This window comes from Dermacentor albipictus, chromosome 10 (genome assembly GCF_038994185.2).
Source record: "Dermacentor albipictus isolate Rhodes 1998 colony chromosome 10, USDA_Dalb.pri_finalv2, whole genome shotgun sequence".
Lineage (NCBI taxonomy): Eukaryota > Metazoa > Arthropoda > Arachnida > Ixodida > Ixodidae > Dermacentor > Dermacentor albipictus.
The window spans coordinates 17,845,554-17,865,969 of NC_091830.1; the positions used below are offsets into that span (position 1 = coordinate 17,845,554).

The 20,416-nt window shown below is 46.3% G+C and overlaps 1 protein-coding gene across 3 annotated transcripts in view; it reads right to left on the bottom strand.

The window, feature by feature from the left end:
* The window catches only part of LOC135911500 (eye-specific diacylglycerol kinase-like), a 481,563-nt gene that overhangs the window by 341,478 nt on the left and 119,669 nt on the right, over positions 1–20,416 (bottom strand). The window contains exon 1 of one of the 3 annotated variants that reach the window (XM_070526836.1): positions 7,820–11,144. The exons of the other annotated variants lie outside the window; for them this stretch is intronic. Within the exon in view, the coding sequence (XP_070382937.1) occupies positions 7,820–7,965 (146 nt within the window). The 5' untranslated portion in view covers positions 7,966–11,144. Of the gene's footprint in view, positions 1–7,819; positions 11,145–20,416 lie in introns of those variants that run through there. 3 annotated transcript variants of the gene reach the window in all.

Here is a 20,416-nt window from a genome sequence, read left to right on the forward strand (position 1 = left end):
AGAGAAAAGAGAACGAACAACACTGGCGTGCTCAGGAGTACCGCCAGGTGGCGCAGGTGGCACAAAACTTGGATGGTGGACGAAGTGAGACCGGTGAGAAACCATAAAGTTTAATTTACGTCGCAATCAAATTACAATACTGCCGATTTGTGCCAAACGGGAGGGCAGCAGATGTAAGAGCGAGACTGGGCGGAATTCGACGACACGAAGCGAAACTCTGGACATCGCATTGCAATTTGTAGGCCGGGGTTCGACTCCCTGAACATGAAGAATCCTTCCGCAGACTGCAGAGTTTGCCTTTCATATAGCCTACGCAAGTGCCTCTTAATGGCGTTCTCTTGCATTAAGGCCAGTAGCACAAAAAAGATTATTTCAGAGTGTGATTGGGTGCTCACAACCTTGTATTATAAAGTCTAAGCGCCACACCATCACGAATTTAAGCACATCGTGGCTGATATTACCGTTCTCGCAGCGCGAAAAAAGATGACGAGATGGGACGATAGGGCCCTGATCAGCTGTAACGCTTTTAAACATGAGACGTAAACACGCGCTACTGTAAGGTTAAGAGAGAAAAAAAAACAAAGTTGGGATGTCTTAAATAATTTAAATCAGACTGCCAGTTTCGCATGAGAAAAAATAGCGTGGGTGCCAAAGGAAGAGAAAAGAGAAACGTAGTTCAGAGTGGCAGAGTATTAAGTGGACCCGATGGAGATTGCAGACGTTTCGGGGATTGCGTTGAGTCGACAGACACGAGACACGAGGAAAAACTACAGGTCGCTAGTGGAAGGCTTCAGCTTTCACTAGATGTTATTTGTTTGGTTGTTTGTTTGTTTGTTTGTTGTGTGCCCAAAGTGAAGTCAGCCGCAATCAATAGGAGTAAAAGGTACGACGGTGACGGTGCATTACGTTGGTGATGATGATCATTCATTTTAAACATCACATAAAAAAAGAAAAAGAAGAACACAAGGACACGGAATAGCATGGACTGGTGCTCTTTCTTGTCCGTGTGTTTTTTGGCGCTGTTTAAAATGAATTACCTGTACGAGCTAGCTCACGCTCAAACACTTATAAGGGATAATGATGAACACGATGAACATTAGCTGCGCAAGAAGAGCTCGTAAGTAGAGGGCGGGTATAACATATATTACGAGTAAGCAGAGCAGCGAATTTAACGCAATGGCTGTAGAAAGTAAAAAACAGATAAGTTTTTCTTCTTTGTCCATCAACTTGTTCCGGAAGTGTTTAGGCATTTCTTTATACACCAGTTCTGAAAGCGTGGCGTAATTTCATTGCTTTTCTTCTTTTTTGTCGCCTTCCTTAGTTAATATTTTGGGACAGCCAGTATTGTCGTGGCCAAACATCTGATGTTTGGCATTTAATAAAGCAGGGAAGATAAGTACATTGTGATGTCGTTAGAAAAAAATTCGCCGAAGTCGAGGTGTGTACCGACTGCGTATGCATGTATATCCTCAGTCTCGTCTCTTCTCGAATAATCTGACCTTATTGAAGCGAAGAAGAGGGGGAAAGAGAGAGAGAAGGAAAAACATCAGGACGCTATTACATTATTTAAATTTGCACTAGCAGAAACTTCTTTCACTGTCATCGTTGAATTTTTGAAATATATTTTCCGGTTCCCGATTCGGATTGTTTGTTGGGACAATCGCGTGAAGCTTGGGATGAGAGGCTTACGAAATGTCATTGACCTCAAGGAGCCTCGTCAAGGATTGCGCGGGTTTAAGAGTTTAAGCTCCAATCTAATCCGGGGCGGATTTCGCATGCTCACTGACAGAGCGCGCGCTCCCATGTTCGCAGTCTCAAGAGCGTTTTATTTAATTTTTTTCCCTTCAAGTTCGATCGCTGACATTTTAGCCCGCGTCTCGTTTCCATAAGCCGCGAAAACACGTCCCAATTAGCAGCGTTAGCACAGTCGAAAAAAAAAAAGCTCGAGCGCCGCAAACGAGACTCGAGCTTCTAGAAAACTTTTCAGATTTCGCGTCATGAAATTTAGCCCTCGCGAATCTCCCACGAAACATGCCAAGTACACGCATGTCGCTGACGCGCTGGAGTTTCAATAATGGGCTCGAATGATGGGTTCCTTTTATATGACCAAGTTTGTAGTGACGTTGAAGAATCACACTGCCAAAAGCATGAGTTCCTTCTATATTATGTGATGCCTTGGAGATGTTGGCACCTTTATCTGGCACCATCTATTCTTTCTTTCTTCACGTAGAAAGGAGCAAATAATTAGGTCCACGGATATGAAACAGAAGTCATTTAAAATCACTAAAACCGAAAGTCAACCCAGAAACACTGTAACGCAAAGTAGAATCACATAGGCACACTTATTGCCAGCCTATAAAACGGAAAGTTAATTCAGAAACGCAGCAACACGTAGTACAGTCGCATAACTTGAAGTCATGTTTGGAGTCATGTTCCCCTCCTCTTTCTTTAATGACAATAATAGTTTGTATCCCGACACTTCGGCTCACTCCTGTATATGTATATGATTTGTATGCTGCGTACTGCCTCCGTGCCGATTTGTAGGAGCAGATGGCTTTGTCAAGCTACATGGCCTTTAGCTTCTGCTTCCTTTCTGTTGCAAACAGGAGAAATAAATCCATTATTCCTTTATTCCAACTACGCTAAAGTCAGGGCACATAAGAAAGCACCGCATAGGTACACACGAAGGCACATGGATCCACCCATTGAATGGAACAAAGCCAGGTCAAATTTAACAGTGGAGTGAGCTTATCACAGCTGAAAACTACACTCAATAGTTTCCGGGATTATCACTCGCTTATTGAAATTAACAAGGTTTACTCGTCGAACTTATGCTCAGAAAAAGAAGCAACACTCAAAGCAATAACTACGAAGTCGAGTCCCTTCTTGAGTCATCGAAATACGAATTCACAGGTGAAGTCCGTCTGCTATCTGTGCATGTATCACAGTGCATTCGCGAGTAATCGAATGTGCTTGCTTACACTAGAATGTGCAACAACAATCGCTTCGCGTGAGCAAGCTGATTAAATAACCAGTGTTTGGCAACAGAACCGCGACGACATTCGAGAATGTTCGCACACCCAACGCGGTAGCTTAGTGGCTATATGAAGTTGCACTGCCTCCTCATTGTACATATAACGTTTTCGCACCAATAAAGGGCTACATTACAATTGAAGAAAGCTAACACGTTACCGAGGACAGACTGCCAACGTCACTAATCGATGCGAGCCGGATGAAATTGCTGCAGCAAGCGTATCAACGCCTGCATATGGAGTTTCGCGTACTTGCAAATGACCCGAGTGGTCTTCATTTGCGCAGCTAGGTGCGAAAAAAGAAAACGTCATCATCCACACTGCAGCAGCTACAGCAGAAACGCGCACCGGTTGCTCGAATGAACGTGAGTGGCGTAATTGAAACTTACAAAGAAAGGCCGCGCAAGGACCGAAGAAAACTAACACCGCGCTAACAAGCAGGGCCTGTCGGCGCACTCATCGATTTGTGCCGGGTAACGCTGCTGTCGCAAGCGCGCGTCGCAGGGTCCCTTAGGAGCCGCGCGCAGAGATTCACAAACACATACCCACGAACACTCGCACGCATGCAGACACGCGTAAAGAAAACGGTAAAAAAGAAAGAAACGGCAGACGTGCCAGGCACACGAGGCAGAGCGCAGATGTCGCCGTTCATTACAAGTAAGCGCGCAAGTACGCTTGAATGTCGCGCCTAGCAGGCCCCGACACACGCGTATTCATTTTCTGTTTCTCTCTGTCTCTATTTAAAATGAACAGCAGATTCTGAGGCGAAGCAACGAACATCAACGTCATTCGCAAAGCCCGATTCTGCCCGCATAAATTTTTGCCCGCCCATTTTGTTAAACCAAATTTGTTTTCCCTGTCCCGAGTAAGAAAGTTAACGCGACTAAACGTAAACGACAAGGCGAATAACGCTCACTCGGGACGAACGACGTTTCTCTGCTTTCGATCCCCGCCCCTGAACCTTAAACGCGCGAGTTGGATCGTGACGTAGAAAGCAAGGGAACGCCGCTTGCCGATGCCTTCCTAAAGGAATAACGTTACTACAGCGAGGGTATATCGATCTCATCGGCCCGCAAAACCCTGCGTATACTACCAGCGCAGTTGACGGGTGTCCGCGCGTAGGGTGAGGGTGGTGCCATAAGACCGACGCCTCGCCCCTGACGACGCACAAGTCCGCTTGCAGTAGATGTCAGCCGCACGTGCCACTGGCGTCGAAGGCGAGAGCACCGCATGCGGTGGAAGGAACGGAGGAAGGAAAAAGTGGAGAAGGAAAGGCAGGGAGGTTGACCAGTTTAGCTTAACCGGTTTGCTACCCTACCCATGGGAGAGGGATGGGGACGATGAAAGATGGGGAAGGGGAAGAGAGAGAGAGAGAGCACATAGCACAGCACACACACACATCGTCCGTTAGAGTCCATCCATTTGGCGTGGCACGTGATATCACCGTCACAGCCGCTTGTCCAATCCCGTCTCTTTCAAAAACCGAAGTAGTCCCTTCGTCGCCTTCACCTGCGATGTCTTCTGTCGGCGGCATGTGAAAATCGTGTCGAGGGACAATGGTCTAGCGTCGAGGTGCGCTAGAACGCATGCGGCGGGTTTTCCGCTACGACACAGAAGGTGGTTGTGCTGGGGGAATCGAGAAAAAAAGTGGGTGCCGACAGTGCGGGTTCGGCGGACCGTCCTTACACGGCGCGCGGGGCGCCCCACATCCGAATACCAAAAGCTGGCGCAGTGGGACCCCTATTTCGGTTTCTTAAGACGCGATGTCTAATGGCAGACGTTAGCTGCATGCTTTGCGAAAGAGACGAAGCTTTTATCACAAGTGTCCGGCGAGTGGCAGGTTTATGCAAAGAGCCTGCTCAAGCGCAGATGCCGTGACAGTGCTGGGATACCCGACACACAAACACACAGACAAACACACGCACGCACACACACACACACTGTGCTTGTTCAACGTACGTCGTACTCTTTTTCTTCATTCTACTACCACGGCCAGCGTGATTTCCTCAGCCATAAGTATATATATATATATATATATATATATATATATATATATATATATATATATATATATATATATATATATATATATATATGCTTGGCTTTGTTTGGGTGAGTACGCCTGTGCTTGGAACTATTGGTAGCCCATGGCCTCGACAAGGTTATGACCAGGGTTCGAATCTGGGCTAGTTGGTAAGGCAACAACTTTAAAAAGAGCAACGCAAAAGGCGGGACATGGCTCGTAGCAAACAGATACAATGCGCAATGTACGGCTATTAGCCACTCGTAGGGCTCCGTTTTTTGGGCTGTTTTATTCAAGTGTTACGAACTTGTGAACTCTGGGATGAGACTGAGTGATGGGAAAGGCAGGATATCCTTGGACGAAGAGGATAAAAAAATGTCTGGGAGCAATCGCTAAAGTTGGGACCGGCCAATAGCTTGCAATTATATCTCGTCGGCCCTGTTCATTGTTACTTTTTTTAAAAGTAAATATGTTTGTGACTTATTCAATTCGCTGCGAGGAACCGCTCGTACAACAGTAAAGAAAGGCATGCGATGTTCACGCCACCTGAAATAGTAAAAATACAATACATATAATAACAGCAGCCTTTTTGGCCATTCAACACCTAAAATTGTGTATCCAGTTAATGAATGCATCGACAGAAGCACAGTTTACAACATCGGCAGGCAGCAATGCCTGTGTAAATACGTGTTGACCTCAATGATTTTTCAAAATTATATGACGACGCACGCGCTCGCGTTGAATATCGATACTTCAAGAGCCCTTAGGGATGGGGGGGAACAGTGCAACTTTGGCAATACTCGCTGCATTGAAACGCAGGTCCCGGTACTTGCCCACAAATAACGTTTGGTGGGGCGAAAACTGCTTGCGTAACTGTTCAAAGCTCAAGAATCAGCTGCGCAACATGTCTGCCCGAGGGGCGCCTTCGTCAAACCCGAAAATTGCTCAGGGACATATTCGCTTTGCAAGTCGGTTCTCATTGCCGAGTGGTACGCTGCGAATGTGAGCAAGAGATTTTCATTTAAATACCACGGTTATATGCGGGAGGCAGAATATTCATTTACGCGGACAAAGCGACCGTCTCTTCTGATTCTGTCTCGCGTAAAAATGTTTTTCTTTGCTTAAACGCGAAGACAAAGGGGTAACATCCTGCAGTGGCGTGGTATGGTAATGCTGCTACATTCACATCAACTTGCGGTATTTGAAATGCGCTTTCCTCGTGCTTTTCTTCGTGTGTCCCGACACAACGGCGTCAATTAAACTAGCGTCAGTTTTCACGAAACTTGCCGGAAAGAGTATTTTTAAATCATTTCTATATATGGAGCTCTTTAAGTCCATGCTCGATATTTTCTGTGATCGCTTCCGAGTTAACCTACGGGTCTTTTCTACGGGTCTTGAAGGAATTCAGAGCAAAAAAAATGTAGTGATATTTACTGCTCACCAAATTCAATACAAGCGTAAAGGCGCCTCATAACATTGCGCAACTGATGACTGCAACTGGTGATGAATTGTAAACTCATGTGATATGTGTTTACATTGTTGCCATGAAATATGCAGCCAGAATCCCGGACACGGCGGCCGCATTTCGATGGGGGCGAAATGCGAAAACACCCGTGTACTTAGATTTACGTGCACGTTAAAGAACCCCACCCCAGGTGGTCGAAATTTCCGGAGTCCTCCACTACGGCGTGCCTCATAATCAGAAAGTGGTTTTGGCACGTAAAACCCCATAACTAATTAATTAAAATTAAATTAAATATGCAGCCATCTCATGTGCACGTAGATGGTGTTTTAGTGGCGCGCGTGGGAGAACACCGCGCGCTACACCAACAGTAAGCTTCGGTGGATTGGATTGGATTGGAGACAATCTTATTTATGCCTGCAGTTGGGCGCGCGCGCGCCCCGACGAGGGCCTACGTCATCCTCGAAGTCGCCGTTTCGGTGGCCGATTATCTCTGAACTAGTCATAGCAGCAAGACTGAAGCAAGTAAAAATTATTTGAACGAGGGCTGACTACAACTGAATCTCTGCCACATAACTCCTAATACGATTAGGTAACGTTATCACTAGCATTGCACTTTCTTATGAAAAAGAAGGTTCTGCTGTAACGTGACTCGCCTAGTTCATACCAAGGTTTTAATAGGATGAGCGAACCGAGAACAATGTACCGAGTTTTACCAAATGGTGAAAGTTCGACAAGTCGACTTGGCCCTCTTGCCGAACTTCAGTTGTGGAATGTGGACAAGTACACTTGTCGAAACGTTGGCTCCCGCTTTTACCTTGGTCTCGGTTTGCTCGTCGCCTTGAATTTCCACCTCCTTCCTTCCCCGTGGTTCCCCTAGGGTTTTAAGAGGTCACATCGAAGGTCGCATCACAAAATATAAGTTTACTACTTGCGTGACGTAAACGAAAAGTTCAGCCTTATATCAGGGACCGGAAGTAGAGGCACTTTAGTTCAACGTTTGTTCGAGAGACCCGCAAAAAACTTTAAATTGGGGAGGATATGCGCCGTACTTTATCATACAGCGAGTCCTACTCTCTGTTATAGGCAGCAAATCATTCGTGAGGCATCAAAATTGCCCTATAAACAGCAGATATAGTGAAATTAAACATATAAAACACTTAATAATCAAGACGTAATGCACCGCAACGCCGAAATTTTAGTACGTTCTGATAGGCCGTCACCAAACAGGAATTATGGAATTTTTTTTCTCATGTCAGACCTCTGGCAGGGTCGCGGTCAAAGTTGAAACAGCAAACTGACCTTGATGACGTGGAGGTGACCACGAAGTCGTAGCTTCCGGACGTCCTGCGAAATGGCGTGGACCACATGTCCCATTGCGTCACTACAGCAGGTGCTATCCGGAACAGATCGGGACAACACCCACTCGAAAAGAGATTGGCACTCATGCACTGCACTCGACCCTTTCGGCCACACCGATCTGCACCTGAACACCACTATAGCTGCACTTGTCACGGTAGAAGTCCTCCGGTGGTGTCGGCCCGTCGAATCTTCATCTCTGTGCGTACATTCACAAGTTTGACTAGTTCGTTGAGCAAAGAGTCGAGCTTTCTCTCACTCGTAGGAAGGTAGACTAGAAATTAGGCAGGTAGTAGTCAACGTAAAAGAGATGTGAGCCGGCAGATGTGCCTTGATTTGCGACGAGATAACTGAAGAATAAGAAGTTTCCGTCGTTAAGAAGTCGTGTAAGTTGAATGAAACAAAAGTCATGATCTTGTCAGTCCTAAAGCATGTGAGGTTTCGGATCCGCGTTGTGCCGCTTGTGTTACTATAAATGTGCGAGTATTTTAGAAACGTGGATATGCAGTGCGCTCCAAACTTTTTCTAGCCGATGTTTTCTCTGAGCGCATAGAAATATAACGTTTGAAAAGCTTCTCCATGGCACTTCGAAGTTGCGATTGATGACAACTGCCACTGAGTTCGGAGGTTCTTGGCTGGTCCCTTGGGTCAATCCTTTACTCGAGTACAAGAGAACCTACTGCATCAGCACGACGTACACACCGTGCCGATGCCCTCTAAGATTTTGTTTGTGTGTTTCTCGATGGGCTTTCTTCGTAAACACGTCGTAGCCTTCGGTCACTATCCCTTCCGAACTGTAAATAGTGCTGTGACGATTGAGAGAACAAAATAAGGTGCCGTTTATTCACTCTGAAAGCATCGACTGAATCACAGCTGCGAGCGTCCAGTGTATCACACGCCCTTTACGACCGTCCGACGTTCATGGAAATGACACAAAGGGGCAATCACTTCGGAACCACTCTATGTCAAAGTCTTCTTACACTCCAGGCGCCTCCTTCACTTTAGAGGTTTTATAACCCCTCAAAGGGTATGACGTCACTCATGAAAAGCGACTAAAATACGTTCGTCTCGGCGAAGCTACTTGGTAGGCTCTTGCAACTTCACTTCACTCACTTCGCTGGCTGTTAACACTAGCGCAAAGAACATAGAAAACGAGAAAAGGAAAAAAAATCAACTGCAACAAATGAAACGCAGCAAATAGTGCACTCAACGCGCAAAAGTTGGTGGAGGATGCTCAAAGTTTCAGACTCTCTCAAGTCGACACCTCAATTTGAAAATTTGAAATCTCTCTGCTTATTGCTTTTCTTTTTTTCATTTGTGGCGTAACCTGTGGAAGCCGTACTACGTCAAGCTTTGGCCGTCCCCAAAGAAACTCAGGAGGTTATCTGCTCGCCAGAGGTGAAAGACCATCACGGTAAAGGCAAAAAGCGCTTTGTGAGGTCAGTGGCTTTCGAACTTTCCTCGAAGGCATAAGATTGTTTCAAACGACGAAGTAAATCGCCCAGACTCGCATGACTAACCACACACTCCTTATTGAAGAATTACAGCTTCCTTGCTCGACATCACGCTTTTTTCTCTTTTTTTTACGAAATGCTTTTCTGCTGACCAGGCTTGGTTTCCCAATGAAGTTCATTCACTCCTCACTGTTTTTTGAATCCAGATCTTGTTAAGTGAAGCACATGAATAGCACACTATATGTGCTAAATCATGCAGAAAACTTTGCTATCTGACTAACCAACGGCTGCTTAGGTTTGACAATTTGTAAACTATACTATACCACTGCTATACTGCTGTTACTTCTTCATGGGCTGTGTTATTGCAAGATCCGAATCCATGTTACTACCCCTCGTTGCAGGAGAGGCACTATGGTGTCTTGGTGAGCCAAATGGCTTGCGAAACCACAGCTGGTGAGTAAGTCTAACCTGCTTGTCACACTTGCTTCATGCAAGCAAATGACGCATTCGCGTAGAACGCATTAAATACGATAGACTACGCCGACCAGCAAGCATTTTTACAAAACAATTGTGAGATGGTCATATAAGTGTCACTGCAGCCAACCCAGTAAACACTTCGATCATCACACTCCGACTGCATTGGCCGTTAAGAGCTTAGTTACCTTGGCCTCTTATTTTCACTTTGCAGTGGCAGCTGCTACGTTTTCACAGTTGCCTTCATCGTGCTTTTGCCCTTTAAATTCTGAACGCGAAAGACAGCGAGCAGAGATTTGCGGGTCACTTCACTAATGATGAGAAGAAAATCAAGTCCCAGTATCCAACATTTGAAACACAAGCAAGGTCACAACTCTAAAGTCTCTTCGCACACCATGTACTCTGCCTACGCTACGTCGCGCTTACACTAGGCCTGAATGAACGACGTTAAACTATCTTCGCTCGGAGCGCTGTGTTCTCTTACTCGTAGGCAGTGGCATAACGCAGCTGGCTGCAAAGTCGCAAGCGAAGGGGGCCCTGTGACGTCACCCTGAAGCGCCGTCCTCTCTCCATGAACTTCACAGTTGCAGACGTAAACCCGATTGACTCGCAATAGGCCGTGGCGCGTTAGCTTCGTCTACGAGTAACAGCTATGACGCTGTAGGCACAGGGTGAAGGACTGGTGTCGCCGAAGACGTCTTCCGGTTGGCGCGCTGCCGTCGCTGAATCGGCGATAGGGCCGAGTTGTCTTTCCAGACTCACTCATTGAGTGCGCTGTCGTACTGAATGACTCTGGAAGGGCTCGGCGTGGAGAGCTGTGACCGTTCGTTCGGCATACGACCTACTCGGCGATGGGGTCGGGTCTCCAAAGACAACGTGCGCTTGATGCCTGCAGTAGTTGAATCGGTGACGAGAGCCACAAGTCGAACACTTCTGACTCACTGTGTGCGCTGTAGTAAACAACTCCGGAGATGCGAGAGTCTTGAGCAGCGTTCACTCGTTCCGCAAACAATGACCCAGATGCAGGTCTGTGGTCTTCAATGACGTCGCCTGCTTGGCGCGCTGCCGTCGCCGAATCGTCCGACTAGGCTATTTCCAGAGTGACACAGTGACTGCGCTGTTGTGATTGGTTCGGTAGGTGTCCGCTTGGCGAGCTGCGTTTGCTTGTTCGGCGAACGACGGCCTAGAAGCACAGTCGGGGTCGACATGTCTGGGCGGTGGAGGTCACTTTACGAGGCGCTCTCCGGGCCGAGTGATTTAAAAAGAAACTGCGTTACCGCACCCCTACTAGCGTTCCATATCTCTCTTCTTCGGCGTGTTTTTCTCAACTGGGAAGCCCATCCCGCACGCGTGCTCACAACACCTGTGGCTTGCGAAGAGCAGCATACTGATGGCCTTATTGTGCTTTTGCCTGACGCCGGCAGCCTGGAACCGAACACATGCTCGCCGGGAGCCATGCGTCGACGCGCCAGCTGCACCCAACGTGACAGCAGCGTGCCGACTTTTTTTCAGTTTTGTTCTGTTGTTTTTTTCTTCCGAAGAAAGAAAGGGGAGGTGCTGGCGTCGAGGCACAAGTGTGCGGGCCTTAAAAACTAAAAAAAAAAAACAACGGCGAAACGCACGAAGTGACGCGGCACGCGCGAACAAGTGCATCTGCCAATAAGAAAAGCCCGGCTCCCGCTCGCGGCGAGAGTTCAGGTGTGTGCATTCGAGACCGAGCAGATGGCAGGCAGGCTGGCACCCGGTCTTACACGTAAGAGAATGGCAAGAAGAGCGAGGAAGAGGATGGGTGGGGAAGGGGAGAATCACATTCACAGCAGCGGGAATTTGATTCGCAAACAGCGCTGTGTGCTTTCGCTTAAGAGACGTTTTGCCATTCTCACCGTACTAGTTGCGCGGACGGGTCCCGTCTGTATATTGCGTAGCCTTCTTTTTCTTCTTCTTCTCTTTACACGTTAAGGGATCGTTGATGTATGCATGCGTGCACCTGTGTTTAGGGTGCCTAGGATTATGTGGCGGAGCGATGCGCAACTATGGCGATCGCGTTCTGTTAGAGTTCGCGAGGTATCTCGTATAGATTCCTTTGTTGTAGGCGCGTTTATTGTTTGCGCGTGCGGAGGTGCTCGTAGGCGTTTATTACACTGTTTCTTTTTTTTTAATTTACCGTGCGCTCTGCAATAACGACTCATTCTTAACTGACTCGAACGAGGAACTTACGTTCGTCTAACTTACTCACCTGTTCAAAGCAGCATCAGCGACATACCAAAGTTCTTATGAGGAAGAACGAGAGAAAAATGCGAGATAAGGTGGTGGGGGGCGCGATATTCCAGTATCTAGCCCTTTCAATCGAATAATCCCATATAAATTTTCGGCAGATTTTGAATTTACTCAGTACGCAGCACACGTCACAAATCTATTCGAAATGAACTGTCAAATATATTGCGCGAAAGTAAATTTACGATTAAAGATATGCTTCGCGCACTTCATATATAAAGTTCAGTACATTCTTTTTTTTTTCAATTTTAGTGAAACTGTCGGAAATTTTGCTGCCGGCTTTCCGACAAATTTGTTTATCAAGAAGAACAGAGAGAAATGGCATGTAGGACATCGGGAAACAACACAGAGAGAGGTAATTTATTTGGGCGGAAGTAGAAATATCGGCAACAGTTGTATCATCGGCTTCACCACAGACCATCCAATGGTCAGAGGATGATGACATGAAGTGCTATAAAAATGTTCTGACAATAAAGCACTTTTTGCCAAAGTGCTTAAACAGCAAATATAGTCAAAGAGAAACCATCAACCAGACGGCACGTTCTGCTATTTCTGCAAATAAGCCCACGACAATCAATAAAGTAATTGGAATTACACCAGATGAATTTTAGAAAGTTACACAAGACTATGCCAAATATGGATGCCCATTTCTACAATGCTTTCAAAACACATGGGTGTAATGATGCCAAAATATGATCTCTCTCTCTCGCTCGCACGCACATACACATGCGCGCGCGCACACATACACGTAATAAAACATCTTCTCGGGCAAGTTGGTGCGATTTGAAAACATGATTTTAGGCTGCCAGAAAGACACACGCAAAGGAGAAAAAGACACACAAAGCACCGTGAGCTGCGTGTGTCTGTGTGCTACTCGTACGTTGTGGTATACCGCAGCTGGCTTCTAAGTCTCAAGCGAAACGGTCGAAGTGATAGCCGAGCGCTCTGAACAAGCCTCAAGCGAAGGACACCCTCTGACGTCAGCCCTCTAAATCATGTCTTCCAACACGCACGGACGCACATACAGAAAAAGCTTAATCATGCTTTCGAAAAGGGCCCAATCAACTTTTTGTAAGTTGATGCCGAGCCATTCTGGCATGATGGGACATGACCTCACTGACGGTGTCACTCTATCCAACCAATTGGTTATCCATACTGTGCATATAATTTGGATACCTCTGTCTAGAAACGACGTTGCATGAAAACTCGTAACAGTAGTTCGTGCATTGATTCCTGCTAGGAAAGGATTTCAGGGCCCCTTTAACGACCTTGCTCTTGGGTAGGGCAGCAAACCCAACGTGCACATGGTTGCCATAAGTCGCTGTTGCGGTGTAGGCACGAAACAAGCCTGCAGGCTTACATGTAATGTCATTTGCAACGTCGTTATACCGCGTGACCACATTGATGAAGCGCTCCGTGCCTCTCCTAAGCTGTTCGACCTAATCAATGTGCACGACCTTTCTCGCTGCTTCAGAGAGTTCTCGAAGGGCCTTGAGGGCTGCATCGTTATGTTTTCTACTCCCGAAAAAGCTCAAAGGCTGTGTCCAGCTAAGTGTCCAGCTATGTCCAGAAGGCTGGGCGAAATTTACGTATAAGGTTCATTGTGATATTACGCATAGAAGTCCTTTGAACACACCGAGTTGCATGTGTTGCTGATCGTATACCACTTTCCCTCGTGGAAAGGCTTCCGTTGGGCAGAGAAGATGTAGTTTCGATGGGAGCTTGCTGATGACATCACAACTGCTTGAATATCACAACCTTGATCGTGCGTGGCTGCCCGTTGCAAATTGTCCGGCAGAGAAAAAATCTCGTTGGGCACACACTTGCGATTATGTGACCTAATTAACTCGACAGTAAACACCAGAGCATGTGCACCATGTTTTCTTCTTGTTTTGCTTGTGTAGTATGAATAAGGCGTTGTACAACACGAGTAAATGCTGCAGAACGTGGTCAATCAGTAGGTAAGCGAAGTTAACTGTTGCCATAGTGCCCCTCTTGAAGATGCGACCTCGCCCGGCCGTTGTTTATTTTTCTCTTGCTTTATCAGAATGTTAATGCCCATATGTGTCATTTACTGCTGTGATTAACGGCATGTCTTTATGAATTCCTTCACGTTATCTGAAACTTGGTGGCAATAGCTTTCATCTCTATGTGCGGCAATACTGATCCTAGTCAACTCGAAAGTCTTTAATCCCGACTTCTGTAAGCAGTATACAGCGCTCCAACATTAAATGGTGTCTTCTCGAGTCCGATTACAAAACCGTAAAGAGCACTTAGAGACTGAATGCTTTCTTTTCACGCTGATTTCTCGCCACCCGAGAAGGCAGTGAAGTTGTTACGTGTTCGTAACCTCTTCTCACCTGTTGTCGCCATTTCATGACATATCGATTCTGAGCTCGTAAATCCCAACGTGGGACGCCTTAGCAAGGGAAGTCAAGATTTTGACGCTACGTGCGTAGGCATTCAGCAAAAAAAAAAAATCTGTCAGAGCGTTGCTATCTCCGACTTAGAAAACAGTGTCCTGCTCACGGTTACTCCCACGACAACAAACACACAAAGAAACTTGCACGAACGGGTCCATTCAGGTCACGTGATTCAGGTGCACAAATGGCACCCCTCGTGGCATTCGAAATAAGGTTTGACTGGCTGCCGTAAAGTGCGAAGTGGTTAACCTTCCGATCGAGTCAGACTCTGGACATTGCGAAAAAGTGCTAATGTAAAGTAATTCTTCAACGCTCGTCATCCGTTCCCAGTTTTTTTTCCTTAGTGAGCTCACAAAGGTCACTCAAACGTGGCAAATAGCACGATAGCAGCAGAAGCTTGATGTGGGCGAGCTGGTTTTGCATACTTGAAGAAAAGAGCCCTACGAAGACGCGGACTCAAAGAGGAACATGTACGACGGACAAGGCGCTACTTCCAACTGAATAAAAAGTTGGAAGTAGCGCCTTGTTCGTCGTACATGTTCCTCTTTCAGTCCGCGTCTTTGTAGCGCCCTTTTCTTCAAAAAAATAGCACGATAATAATTTTGAGTGTTCTTACCCATATTTAGCATAGAATTGTTCCTAACTGCAACAAGAATGCTTTTTTGCGGGCGAGGAAATTCAAGCTGTAGGAGGCTAACGGAGAGGCACCGGTTACCGCGCATTCACTGCAATGTCTGCAACCCTCGGTAAATCGTCGCAGCGTAACAACTTTCTGTTAGAAGGCTACAGTGACAAACCCCGCTGGCATCAATGGTTGACCGATCGAGTTTCCGATTATCTGGCGGCACGGAGAAAACGAAGACGTTCCTACGTCACGAAGGAATTTGCCGCGCGTCATCTCCCCAACGCGCGACAGTGGTAACCCAACAGTGATAGCGTCGGATTTCTTGTTTCCATGGCAACGAAACAAAGCTTGCTCGACTTACCTGCAGCACAGCCAGGCCAGCACAGCAGGCGCAACATGGAAAGAAAAAAAAAGAAAGAAAGACAGATATACATAAGCTACACAAGAGAAGAAGGAAACAAAGAGAGGCTTTTTCTTTTTTCAACAGTCAAGTTGTTGCCCCATCCGCTTCCACCTATTACGTTGGCTGAGCCTCGCACCAGCTGTTAGAGCAATGAAAGCAATGCCTCCAGGATGACGAAGGTTAGTGCGTTTTCTGCCGGGGATCCGCAGACAGTGATCCACATAAGTTGCTTTCTTAATACCGTGTGCCACCTCCCTCCCTTCCCGCCTAAGAATAAAAAAAGTCCGGTAAGCTGTATTAGAAACGCAGTGTGGCCCGCGAAACGTCTTGTGTGTGCTGCTGACGTTGTATGGGCACAAGCGCGCAGAAGTGACGTAACCAAACTCAAGAGTGACTCTGATGTACATCTTACAAAGGTTACATGCTTAGCTTATGATATCGCTATAGTGTGTGTGTATGTAGGGGGGGGGGGCGGTCTTTCTAACTTTGTTATCGTCCTTACTCCCTATTGGTAGTGGGCCCATTTGTTTTTTGCAGAAGGTGTTTCTTGGCACTATGAGGTTACGAAAATCACCCCCACACTGGTGGCGCCCGAAACCTCCCTGCGCCCCCTGGAACACGCAGCACTATCGGACGGTTGGGGATCACTGCGCTTGTCTCACACTCCAGCTCCTTCCGCTCGCTACGGAGAAGGAAACGTTCAGCCGTGGTCGACGGAATTTTGCATCTCTCTGTCTCGCTTCCCGAGCCCCTTCACGCCATTCCTGGACCCTGTGCGTGTCGAAAACGCGGAGGCACGATTGTCCAGCGAGCCTGAAATCTTCGCGACAGATTGCACACTTGTTGGCCTCACAACTCCTGCTGAGCACCGGTTTGAATTCGTTAAATTAAACCCTACTATGGCCGGTGAGATCTCTCAAACACGACCACTCTGGCTCGGATCGACAAGTGTAGCGCCAAGCTGTGCCTCTCTGAAGACCCAGCGAGGGGTTCGGCTTTCAGAGAGCATATGTTGCGTGGGAAAGCTTTGTTTCCTTCTCAAATGAACGCATCAGTAGGCCCAGACATAGGTACTCGGCACCAAGGCCGGCGACTGAGCCGTACTCTGACCCTGTGCGTGTCGAAAACGCGGAGGCACGATTGTCCAGCGAGCCTGAAATCTTCGCGACAGATTGCACACTTGTTGGCCTCACAACTCCTGCTGAGCACCGGTTTGAATTCGTTAAATTAAACCCTACTATGGCCGGTGAGATCTCTCAAACACGACCACTCTGGCTCGGATCGACAAGTGTAGCGCCAAGCTGTGCCTCTCTGAAGACCCAGCGAGGGGTTCGGCTTTCAGAGAGCATATGTTGCGTGGGAAAGCTTTGTTTCCTTCTCAAATGAACGCATCAGTAGGCCCAGACATATGTACTCGGCACCAAGGCCGGCGACTGAGCCGTACTCTGACGTGCTTAAACCACGGAGGTTCGAAACATCGTGCCGCGAAAGGTACGAGTGCTTTGTTTTCGTTTTCAAAGCAGCATAATTGACATAAAAATTGTTACAGCGCAATCACATGCAACCACAAAGTATGAAGGACGGGACACAAGCGCTGTGTCCCGTCCTTCATACTTTGTGGTTGCATGTGATTGCGCTGTAACAATTTTTATCTCAAGTATGCACCAACTCGCCCAAAAAGAAGTTTTAATGAAGGCAGCATAAGCTGCTAGTGGGCCTCGAACACTCCTCATGCATTCAAATCGGTACTGCACAGTACTGGTTAAATATTTTAATTTGAGGCCGTAGCGGTCCATAACGGACTTCGCAAGCACTACGTGCCTCGCCGAAAGGAAAATCCGTTGGTTCCGTTGCGGGTGGGGTTTTCCATGTTGTCGAATGAACGCTGCTGCGGGCAACTGTGAAACATTTCATCGGCTTGGTACGGCTTCGCTCTTATTCTTAGCCATGAAATGGTTCTTTCAGGCGATTGCGGTTCATGTATGCGTGCAATGTACCATATGTACGTTTAATGACAGGCAGCTACGAAAAATGCCTTTTATGATGTACCTGTTGCAGATAACGGTGAAAGTAGTAGCGAATAATTCTTACGAAAATGTGCGCCTAACTATTGTTTTTACGCCTTACTACCGTACCAACATTTGACTAGAACTGACTGGAACAATAAGAAGATAATAGCATAGCAGGGAGTAGCCGTTTCAGATATGGATTTATAAAGCTTGAACTAAATGCTAGGATTGTTGTTCTGTATCATATGCAATGGCTGCCATGACTAAGAAATAATGGAATGTTTACACTGTGTGCGAAACATAACGCAAAACTTTACAAGCTTAACGTGAAGGCCTTTTTCCCTCACTTGTTATGGACAGACACAGCGTACCACTGCATTGCAAGCGCGGTCGAGCGCTTCAAGCCTACATAGTTTGCTATATTCACGTTTTCAAAAACCAAATTTCAGTTGAGAAGTGACACAGAGTGAGCGGAGCGTTACAGTAACGTTGACTCAGCCTGCATTTCAGGCGTGACAGTAGAGGCCAGCCGAAACATCCTTCAGGAAGTACGGCTAGCGCGATCATGCGTGAAGTGAACGAGCGCGCGCGGAATCCGAGCGAGCCGGAACGAGCGTCGCACTTGCTGTGACGTCACTCAAGAGACGGTGCCACTACAACTCCGGTACAAAGACCAAGGCGCTGCTGATTAATGCCATAGAGCAACTGAGTAATAGAAAGAGAATTCTGGTTGGATTGGATGAAGGCAAGATGAACCTCATATACAAAGGTAAAGGCGATAATAACAAGACGAGCTCATACAGGCCAGTCATAGTTACGTCGGTGACATATATAACGTCGTAGAGTGGCAATATAAGCCATAAAATTAAAACCGTCGAAGTGGGTGGCAAAAAATTATGTACTGGGGGGGACCACAGAATGGGTTCAGACCAGGCAAACACTGAGAGGATACTAAGAGGGGGGCGCGATAGAGGGGGGCGCGGGATTTGTAAGGCATACCACATTGACAGGGAAGGTGATAACTGCGTCAGCACGGCTTCACCTGCCTTGTCCAAAAAAGAAAAAAATGTTCTTACAGAATAGTTTGTCACATTTTGATTAGATTGTGCTTGTACTGTTTTAACCCTGAGTGCGCATGCACTACCGAAATGTATATATGTACATTCTCTCGCAGTAAAACCTCAGTTGATGTTTAGCACTCGTCCTGTAGTCTTCTCTGTCTGTGTCCCTATTATTCGCGCTGGTCATTTTGATTAATGATGACACACCAACTAGCCCAGCTTTCTGCCTTGATATGATACTATGTTTTGTACTAACTCAGTGCATACAGATTTCAGTAGCTTGGAATAGGCATTTATGGATGGCATTTCATGGTATTAAAGGAGCCTGAGACAACGTAGACAGGGAATTGTTATGGGATGTTGCTAAGCATGAAGCCATAGATTACGTAGAGCTACTGTAGCACCAACATGTTGGGTCATCACCGAAGGGAAATGTAACATCAAGAAACTTGATCTTTCGTTCTATGGGCACTTCGAATGTAATTTTCAGTAGACAAAGGTAGTCGCGTATAAGATTACTAACAGCTGAACACTCTTTGTCAAAGTTGTCCAGCTTAACATGAACAAACACTAAAAAAATCAATAAATCTAAATATTTTAACAACTTTTGTCTCATTGACGCGTGAATACAGGTCTCTGCTTAGCTTAGTTAAGTATAGGTTGCTTAAGACAGGTGCTAAGCAGGATCCTGTACAGACCCCTTGATTTATGAAGGGACGGAATGTTATTTCTTTGCACAAATGTTGACTTCATGTACAAGTCTAAAAGTTCTAAAAGTATTCAGCGGTTGTGCCCGCTCTCGTACTATATCTTACGGCCCCAAATTCATCTATGCATGATTGAACGCAACTTAGCGATTTATTTTGCGGCAAATAATAATAAATGTCCTTCACATCTACTGAGAAGGCCTTTAGTCCTGCGTTACCAGTTGGCATCTACAAAGATCGAAACTTCCTCGGAATTTTCCGTGATGAACGGATCTTTAATCTCGTGTAGGTTAAACTTGCCTATTAAATAGCGTGAAATAGACTTCTGCCATATGCCTTTATTTGATACTATTACCGTGAACGGGACACCTTCTCTGCGCGTTTTCGCGCAAAAGAATACATCGCAACTATCATTCTTGCTTTTGTCTGCTCTTTTCAGTACTTCATCTAGGTTCATGTCCCGGCACATTGCGACTGCTCTGCTCTTAACTTTCGCCAGTGAAGTTTCTTTGTGTTCATTGAACACGGCTGTGATTGCTTCAATAGCTTTGTTCTTGTAGCCGCTGTGTGAAAATAATGCGAAGCCTGCTTCTTTGCCGCGACCTGCCGCGACATAAACCTATATAATGTACTGAAAGGAATAGAAGAAAGTAAGAATGATAGTCCGATGTACCTTTTTAGCGCGAAAACGCACATAGACGGTGTCCCGTTCAGGGTAATAGTACCGGAGAAAGGCACATGATAGAAGTTCATTGCAGTTTATTTATTAAACAAGCTTAACCTACTCGAGATTAAAAATCCCTTCATCACGAAAAATTCCGAGGAAGCTTTGGCATTTGTAGATGCCAACTGTTCCGCGGGACTAAAGGTTTCAGAAGATCTGGAGGACCTGTATTATTCTTTCCCGCAGAATGAATTGTTACGTTGTGTTCAATCATGTATAGATTAATTTGGGGCCGTAAGATCTGGTACGAAAGCGAGCACAACCGTTAACTATGTTTAGAACTTTTAGACTTCTACATGAAGTCAACATTTGTGCAAAGAATTAACATTCCGTACCTTCAAAAATAAGGGGTCTGCAAATGATCCTGCTTAGCACCTGTTTTAAGC